Below are 9,340 nucleotides of genomic sequence, written 5' to 3'. Positions count from 1 at the left end.
TTCAGGGACTTAAATGTATTTTTAAGATTGAACTCCGGAGTTTAGTGTCACTTTAATCATTAGTAAATCTCATAACAATTATTTTTCTTTATCACCAGCTTATGTTATAGGGTTGAGGGGTTGGGAGGTGTTACAGAAAAGAGTGGAGGGGATCTGTAGTCACGTGCATGTATTGCAGAGATACATTAGACATCTTCTCATTTTTCGGTTTACTGAAACAAGTTGCACAATGTATGTGAAATTCTCCGTTCTGGAAGGTGGCTGCAATCTTCCACCCGCAACTGGAGATGTGGAAATATAACTACAGAAGCATCAGAAGAAGACGGCATGAAGCAGATGTAATAGGAAGAAGCCACAAGACAAGACACATCCAGAACCGTCCCACTAGAAGCCACAAGACAAGACACATCCAGAACCGTCCCACTAGAAGCCACAAGATGAAGGTCTGGCAGTGTGCGCTATGGATCTCCGCTCTCACATTGCAGGCGGCTCGCTCTCAGTCTCCGGATCGGGAAGAATGGATCAAAGAGGCCTTGGACCTCTACAACCAGAGGGAAGATGGAGAGTTCTTCTTTAAATTCCTGTCTGATCTCCCGGCCGCCCCCCTGGAGGTACAGTATGGATGTTTTATACTGAAAAACTCTTTGTAGGAAATAAATGCAAATAAAAGGAAATGACATTTTCACATGAAAGTTTAGAAGGTTGAGAAACATTTCCCGGCAATGTCACAGCTGATCTGTATAGTAGAATACTGTGTATAATACAGAGAAGGAATCTTATTATTTGGAATATTTAATATTCTTTTCCTTAAAAAAACTATTTATGTCCGCTACAAATCATACAATGTTACATTTTTCTATTCATTTACCAAATATACAGGTGAAACTCGAATAATTAGAATATCGTGCAAAGTTAATTTATTTCACTAATGCAACTTAAAAGGTGAAACTAATATATGAGACTCATTACATGCAAAGCAAGATAGTTCAAGCCGTGATTTGTCATCATTGTGATGATTATGGCTTACAGCTCATGAAAACCCCAAGAACCCCAAATCCACAACCTCAAAAAAGTAGATTATTACATGCAATCTATAAAACAAGGATTGTACATAGAACAATATCGGACCTCTGAAAAGAACAAGCATGCATATGTACTCAGTACTTGGTTTGGGCCCCTTTTGCAGCACTTACTGCAATTACTTTTGCACGATATTCTAATTATTCGAGTTTCACCTGTATATCACATGTAACTATGACAGAATTGTGTTTCCATGTCATATGATACACAATGGTTTACAGCTTGTTAGTGACGTAGAGAAGATCGCTGGACATATTGTATATTATTATAGATCAGAATATATTATCTTATCCATATAGGAGGAAAACAATCCGACAATCGCGTTCTTAATAAAGGAGACGGAATGCCTGAAATCTGAAGATATCAACTTGGAGGAATGTGACTACAAGAAGGACGGGGTGAGGACATACACCAACGTAGACATTTTATAGGATATCTCCGGCCACTACTTATGTTTGGTTTGTTTTTAATACAGTAGGGAAGAGTTTCATTGTTGGTGTCACTGAAAACTGTCAGTGTATAGACCGGATACATCCTAAATATAGAGCCATTTATCCAACTGCCCATCCAGAGCCGCCATTTATAGACCAGATACATCCTAAATATAGAGCCATTTATCCAACTGTCCATCCAGAGCCGCCATTTATAGACCAGATACATCCTAAATATAGAGCCATTTATCCAACTGTCCATCCAGAGCCGCCATTTATAGACCAGATACATCCTAAATATAGAGCCATTTATCCAACTGTCCATCCAGAGCCGCCATTTATAGACCAGATACATCCTAAATATAGAGCCATTTATCCAACTGTCCACCCAGAACCGCCATTTATAGACCAGATTTATTCCAAATATTGAGCCATTGGGGTGGAATCTGGGAGCCCCCTTTATTCTTAAAGGGGGCTTCCAGATTTCTTATACAGAGGTCCCCCACAACCACCAGGCCAGGGCTGTGGGGAAGAGGACTTTGTCCCCCTCAACAAGGGTACACAGTGTTTTGCCAGGGGGTGCCCCCATGTTGAGGGCATGTGGCTTGGTAGGATACAGGAGAGGAAGGACTGCACACTTGGCTAACCCCACGCTTCCTTTCCTGGCCTCTCAGGCTGAAAGCTCGGCTAAGGGTCTGGTAATGGATTTTGGGAGGAGGAACCCATATAAATTCTGACTTCACAATCGCCTGTAATTTCCACATTAGCAACTTAGAAAGAACCGGAAGGCCACTGTATTTCTCTCATGTTAGCTTTCCTTTAAGATGGAATATTTGCATTTGATTTTCCAGGAGGTGAAGGTCTGTGGATTGTACCCGGCTGAGGGGGAGACCATGAAGACTCTGAAATGTGTCGGCCTGACCAAGGTAACACCGACCACCAGTCAGGATTATTCATATCTTATGTTACGATGTCATATCTTCTCTGTCATTTCTTATGAAACAGACAGGTCCCCTTTAAGCGTGGGGAAGGGAGTATGCATATAAAATGTCCTCCACATGGTCCCAACAGTCCCTGACATGCAGAAAAATTCAACCATGTAGCACTCCCGTGTGGCTCCGCCGCCTCCTCTGCACCTCACTGCACCTCACTGCATACAGCTAATATACACTATATTACCAAAAGTATTGGGACGCCGATCTTTATACGCACATGAACTTTAATAGCATCCCGGTCGTATTTTGTAGGGTTCAGTATTGGGTTGGCTCCGCCCTTTGCCGCTATAACAGCTCTTTGCAGCTCTGAGCAGTTTCAGAATATTTTTAGTTCATTATCATTATTATCATACAGGATAGTTCATTATATTATTTATCACTCGATCCCGCTATAGCTTATTGCATTTTTTTTGGGGTGAATCTTGCATAGATTTCATATAAATAAAACCAGCGTGTGATCCCTTCCATATTTCTTTCAGAATTTTCACACCAAACGAGCCAGGGGTAAGAAGGAATGCAAAGATGATCGCTGTAGGCTGCTTATGAAACGTGGATCATTCAGCTACGTCTAAGGCGTCGATCTCTGATCATCGCATGTCGCTCAGCAGTAACGCACGCTTGAAGGGGCATTCCACCTGAAACTTTCTTGTAGCTCCTTTGTCAGATACGATGCTTTATGTTTCGCTACAATTCAGCTGAAAAGTTCTGTACATTGTATCACATGACGCAAATAAAATGAAAGCTTTGGCCTCTGAACTGTTTTGTTATTGACATCTGGGATATGGTCAACCAGAGGGAGCGGCCACACTCCGACGGCATCAGCGTTCAATAAAACACAGAAGATCCACCCAGACCCTGCTCAAACTGATGCATTTCATCGGTACAGCAAAGCCCTTTCCAGGTGAAATGCGTCAGTGGGGAGGGTCTGGTTGTTCTTAGGCAAAATGTTTTACACATCCCCCCTTTAAGAGTGATCACCCTTTTAGCATGACTGCTGGCTCTGACCCACCGGGCAAAGCGGAGGCCGGGAACAGCGGGAGGGGCGGAAGGCGCACACACTGACACCTTATACAAGCGATCCGCCAGATATATGAATGTAAACAGGCATCGCTGCATGTTTTTAAATCCTCCAATCATCTCTGAATTGGTGCTGACACTGTCCCTCCTTCTGGAGGGGGGCTACGTCTGTTCCCCATGGTTCCCCAATTGAACTCCTTCCTGACTTATCCACAGAAACTACAGTTAAGAGGTGCAAGGCACAGTTTGCACGTCATGGCCAACCAGATAAAGTGATTTCTGATAATGGCCCTCAGTTCTCAAGCTTACAATTCAGAAAATTTGCCTTTGAATGGGAGTTTAAGCATGTAACTTCCTCACCACATCATCCACAGGCTAACGGCAAAGCTGAATCCGCAGTAAAGATCGTTAAAAATGTATGCAAGAAAGCACAAAGTGATGGTAAAGACCAGTGGAAGGCCATCTTACAATGGAGGAACACTCCAACTGTGGGCATGGATAGTAGCTGTTAGGATCCAGAGCGCCTCCAGGTGGCACTGGAGCTAAGCCCTGCAGTTCCTGGGCTCACCTGTAGGATTCTCTAGGCATCCAGGAACTGCTAGGTACCAGACCACCACTGGGTGGGGTTGGGACCTTCAGCTCCAGTGCTCACCTGCGGGTGTTCCCCAGCTGCCAGTACTTAGCCATCACCTGGTGCTTCCTGGGAGGGTATTTAAACCCTCCCTGCAGTCAGGATGATGGCTCAGTATTGTTTCCTGTGAGTCCTGATACCAGTCCTGAACCTTGTACCCTGATTTTTTCCTGTGAGTCTTGAAACCTGTTTGAACCTTGTTACCTGTGATTCCTGAACCCTGTTTGATCCTCGTTACCTGTGAGTCCTGAACCCTGTTTGATCCTCGTTACCTGTGAGTCCTGAACCCTGTTTGAACCTTGTTACCTGTGAGCCCTGTTGTTGGTTGTGGCTGTTTGTCTGCGGTGTATATTAAACAACCTATACATATATAACATACTTGCCTGGTCCGTGTGGTCACACGTGTTTGGTCTGCCTGTGTGGGTACCTGCGCAGGTGTGGGGTCACCTGGACGGTATCCATGACAGTAGAGTGATGTCACGAAGATTAAATACCTCCTTACCTGTAGCCAACAAGTTACTTGAAACATCTGTGATACAAGGGGTACCTTAAGAGGCAAGTGTTCAAGGCACAATATGACACATCTGCAAGAGATTTGCCTGAATTGAATGTCGGGGAACGAATCCGTATGAAACCGCTGACTGGAGATTGAACAAGTCGTTGGCGAATGTGTACTTGTCTACGAAAGTAGACAAGTACAAATTGTTGAGTGCGTTTGTCGTTTGTTTTGCTTTACCGATTTGGTGCAGCGACGCATGGGGTTCCTCAGCTGCCAATGGGATGTGCGGGATCCCTTGTGTGTTTCTGTACCTTTAAGGAGGTGGGGCGTCCTCCTGACAGGCCTGCACCCAATTTGATATCTTCTGCCCCCATGTGCTCCAAGATGGAGACTCTCATAGTTTAGAGTTAGGACCGCACTATAAGAGGTGCCTTGGCGCGGCAGTGCGGCTTACACATCCTTTGCAGAAGACGTGTATCCAAACCTCTGTCATTGTCCTTAGTGGTGAGACAAGTTGTTTTACATGCTGGTTTGTGAGTGTGCCATGATGCCTTTCTACTGTTCTACTTGTCAAAGCCCATTTCGTGTGCACCTTACTGTATAACTGGTAACAAATTGTTGAGTGCGTTTGTCGTTTGTTTTGCTTTACCGATTTGGTGCAGCGACGCATGGGGTTTCTCAGCTGCCAATGGGATGTGCGGGATCCCTTGTGTGTTTCTGTACCTTTAAGGAGGTGGGGCGTCCTCCTGACAGGCCTGCACCCAATTTGATATCTTCTGCCCCCATGTGCTCCAAGATGGAGACTCTCATAGTTTAGAGTTAGGACCGCACTATAAGAGGTGCCTTGGCGCGGCAGTGCGGCTTACACATCCTTTGCAGAAGACGTGTATCCAAACCTCTGTCATTGTCCTTAGTGGTGAGACAAGTTGTTTTACATGCTGGTTTGTGAGTGTGCCATGATGCCTTTCTACTGTTCTACTGTTCAAAGCCCATTTCGTGTGCACCTTACTGTATAACTGGTAACAAATTGTTGAGTGCGTTTGTCGTTTGTTTTGCTTTACCGATTTGGTGCAGCGACGCATGGGGTTTCTCAGCTGCCAATGGGATGTGCGGGATCCCTTGTGTGTTTCTGTACCTTTAAGGAGGTGGGGCGTCCTCCTGACAGGCCTGCACCCAATTTGATATCTTCTGCCCCATGTGCTCCAAGATGGAGACTCTCATAGTTTAGAGTTAGGACCGCACTATAAGAGGTGCCTTGGTGCGGCAGTGCGGCTTACACATCCTTTGCAGAAGACGTGTATCCAAACCTCTGTCATTGTCCTTAGTGGTGAGACAAGTTGTTTTACATGCTGGTTTGTGAGTGTGCCATGATGCCTTTCTACTGTTCTACTTGTCTACGAAAGGTTGCACCACGCTAATATCTTGTAGACATTGACATATTTCTCTATCGTCGCTTTAGTGTGGATCTGAGTGTGCCTGAAAAGCCTGATTCACATTATCTAGTTGACAGGCCAGACTCGCCTGGTAATGCAAAGGCAAACTCACCCATTGGCAGTAGGGAATGTACAGAGGTGATGCCACAGACTAATATTAATGACAGTCCAGAGCAGGCAGGTATATCGGACGGGAGTGAAGAGCAGAGCAGTCAGTGGTGAGAAGAGCCCAGGAACCTCCGAGAGGGCTAAGAAACTCTTTATACAACGAGGGCCAGTCTTCACCCGCAGTGGTAGACATTCACAACCACCCAAAAGACTTAAAGGAGAACTATGGGGTTCAGGCTTTTCCCCATAGTTCTCCTTAGGGTAACGGGAGGACACAAACTAGCGTCCTCCCGTCACCCTAGACTCAGCATACCGCGAGCAGTAGCTCGCCGTATACTGAGACGCCGCAGCTGAAGCGGATCCCGACAATTATGTCTGGATCCGCCCAGCTGCGTGAGTGACAGCTGGCTCTGCCTATGTAGAGGCAGAGCCAGCTGTACCCGCCCCCTCCCCCGTCCGTTCCGCCAGTCAGCGCTGGCGGATCGGAGCGGGGGGAATCCAGCCCCTCCCCTGTCACGGCAGAGAGCCGTGACAGGATCGAGAAGTGAGCGAAAGCCGGTATGTGTTCGCTCACTTCCTGATCTACTGAGCCGACCTGTGAGTCTCATTGTCACAGGTCGGCTAGAACTATGAGCTGAGTGAAAAGCACCCCCCCCCTCATAGTTCTCCTTTAACCTATAAATGTGTTATTACAAGGATTCATCCAAATTTCAAAATGATTATTTATTAATATTAAAAGAGGGAGATGTTATGAGTGTTATGTTTAGTTTATATGTAACTCTATGATTCATCTCTGTGGCACTTGTATCCTGTGATGCGTTTCCTGTTCCGTTCTGTGGGCTCTCTTCTAAGAACATGACTTCTGTACACTAATGCCTCGTATACTGTCATTAATTATCCACATAAAACAACTAATTTACAACACAAAATGGGAACATGTTTCCTTCATTTCAGACGTTATTTTCTCTCATCAGATTGTATAGAGAGAAACCAAACGCATTCAATAGAATTTATTTTAGTTCTGATTCTATTGAATGCGTTTGGTTTCTCTCTATACAATCTGATGAGAGAAAATAACGTCTGAAATTAAGGAATTGGTATGAGAGATTGAACCACTAAAGAGGTAATAAGGAAACAACATTAGCATTCCATTTTGCTGTTTTTCCAGTCCTCTGTAGGAGAGTTTATCATAAGACCGGCAGGCCCCTCATAGAATAAAAAGTCGGCTTTTACTATAAATACACAAACGGATTATTTCACGTTAACACTTATTTTTTGCACTAATATTTCGATTTGATGTTTCATTGCAGCTACCACAATTGGTGGATAAATGCACTTGCACTGATACATAAGAAGGACACATTGTCATTTTGCACATATATATATATAATCTATACCCACTATGTAAAGACACATTAAATCTAGGCGACTGTGGTGTACTGAATTTAGCCACACGTACTTTTGAAGCACTCACAGTGTTGAGAAATCACAGAAACTAGAAATTAAGGTTTAAAATTGATTTATTTAATTTGACAAGTACAGATAAAAATATCACCACCACAAATATAATTTGTATTTCTAAACTAATTTTATTTTGTATTCATCCACATCGGTTTTATAACATTCACATTAATTATTCATTTATTCATGTATTCATCACAGTGATATCACATAACTCCACAGAGTTTTAGATATATATGAGGAAACCAACACTAAGCGCAACATATTAGCCTTATAAGATCACTATTAAATCTTGCATTGAGTTCTAAGTTCGAGTTAGAACCGAACATGGGGGTGTTCGGCTCATCACTACTGGTGACCGGCTTTTTCTCTCTCCTAGCGCAACTAAATTGCATAAACCAATTCAGAGATGATTGGAGAACCTACAGCCTAGAGTGATAGAGTGATATCACAAATAAGATACATTGTTGTTCAGAGTTCAGGGACTTGAATGTATTTGTAAGATTGAACTCCGGAGTTTAGTGTCACTTTAGTCATTAGTAGATCTCATAACAATTATTCTTCTTTATCACCAGCTTATGTTATAGGGTTGAGGGGTTGGGAGGTGTTACAGAAAAGAGTGGAGGGGATCTGTAGTCACGTGCATGTATTGCAGAGATACATTAGACATAGTTACATAGATACATAGTTACATAGTTGTTTGTGACTAGCTTCCCGCTTTCATCCTTTATTGGGCCTATCTGCTCCTTTCTCACCTTTTTACTGTTAATATATTGGTAAAATTTTTTGGGGTTCTTTTTACTATCTGCAGCGATATGCTTTTCGCACTCAGTTTTAGCTGCCCGGATTTCTAGTTTGCATTTTTTGTTACATTCTTTGTAGTTAAGGAACGCCAATGCCGTCCCCTCCATCTTCTCATTGTTTGGTTTACTGGTTATAAACAAACAAGTTACACAATGTCTCTGTTCTGGAAGGTGGCTGCAATCTTCCACCCACAACTGGAGATGTGGAAATATAACTACAGAGGCATCACAAGAAGACGGCATTAAGCAGATGTAATAGGAAGAAGCCACAAGACACATCCAGAACCGTCCCACTAGAAGCCACAAGATGAAGGTCTGGCAGTGTGCGCTATGGATCTCCGCTCTCACATTGCAGGCGGCTCGCTCTCAGTCTCCGGATCGGGAAGAATGGATCAGAGAGGCCTTGGATCTCTACAACCAGAGGGAAGATGGAGAGTTCTTCTTTAAATTCCTGTCTGATCTCCCGGCCGCCCCCCTGGAGGTACAGTATGGATGTTTTATACTGAAATGCAAACAAAAGGAAATTACATTTTCACATGAAAGTTTAGAAGGTTGAGAAACATTTCACAACAATGTCACAGCTGATCTGTATAGTAGAATACTGTGTATAGTACAGAGAAGGAATCTTATTATTTGGAATATTTAATATTCTTTTCCTTAAAAAAATACAAAAAACATGTCCGCTACAAATCATACAATGTTACATTTTTGTATTCATTTACCAAATACACTATATTGCCAAAAGTATTGGGCCCCTCCCCCTCCAAATAATTGGATTCAGGTGTTCCGTGACATTTCCTGGCTACTAAATATTCCGCGGTCACCTGTTACTGGGATTATAAAAAAGTGGAAGCAACTGGGAACAACAGCAACTCAGCCAGG

The 9,340-nt window shown here is 43.5% G+C and overlaps 2 protein-coding genes across 2 annotated transcripts in view; both read left to right on the top strand.

Annotated features, from left to right (window-relative positions):
- Positions 1-392: 392 nt before the first annotated feature.
- Positions 393-4,035, top strand: LOC108803432 (cathelicidin-related peptide Na_CRAMP-like). The gene is made up of 4 exons (XM_018575274.1): positions 393-611; positions 1,380-1,478; positions 2,363-2,437; positions 3,898-4,035. Exons 1-4 carry the CDS (start codon positions 438-440, stop codon positions 4,033-4,035), a joined length of 486 nt encoding a protein of 161 aa, XP_018430776.1. The 5' UTR covers positions 393-437.
- A 4,709-nt stretch (positions 4,036-8,744) lies between these two features.
- LOC108803435 (cathelicidin-2-like) overlaps positions 8,745-9,340 on the top strand; it is a 20,654-nt gene continuing 20,058 nt past the window's right edge. The window contains exon 1 of the mRNA XM_018575275.1: positions 8,745-8,939. Coding sequence (XP_018430777.1) covers positions 8,766-8,939 — 174 coding nt within the window. The 5' untranslated portion in view covers positions 8,745-8,765. The remainder of the gene's footprint in view (positions 8,940-9,340) is intronic.

Source organism: Nanorana parkeri, unplaced genomic scaffold (genome assembly GCF_000935625.1).
Source record: "Nanorana parkeri isolate BGI_ZX_2015 unplaced genomic scaffold, ASM93562v1 scaffold3726, whole genome shotgun sequence".
In the NCBI taxonomy this organism is placed as follows: domain Eukaryota; kingdom Metazoa; phylum Chordata; class Amphibia; order Anura; family Dicroglossidae; genus Nanorana; species Nanorana parkeri.
The sequence above is the reverse complement of the archived record's forward strand: the minus strand, read 5'-3'. Positions and strand labels throughout refer to the sequence as shown.

Coding starts and splice junctions, on each gene's coding strand:
- LOC108803432 (XM_018575274.1), top strand. CDS start 438: ATGAAGGTCTGGCAGTGTGCGCTATGGATCTCCGCTCTCACATTGCAG. Junction 612..1,379: donor TCCCGGCCGCCCCCCTGGAG/GTACAGTATGGA, acceptor TTATCCATATAG/GAGGAAAACAATCCGACAAT. Junction 1,479..2,362: donor GTGACTACAAGAAGGACGGG/GTGAGGACATAC, acceptor TTGATTTTCCAG/GAGGTGAAGGTCTGTGGATT.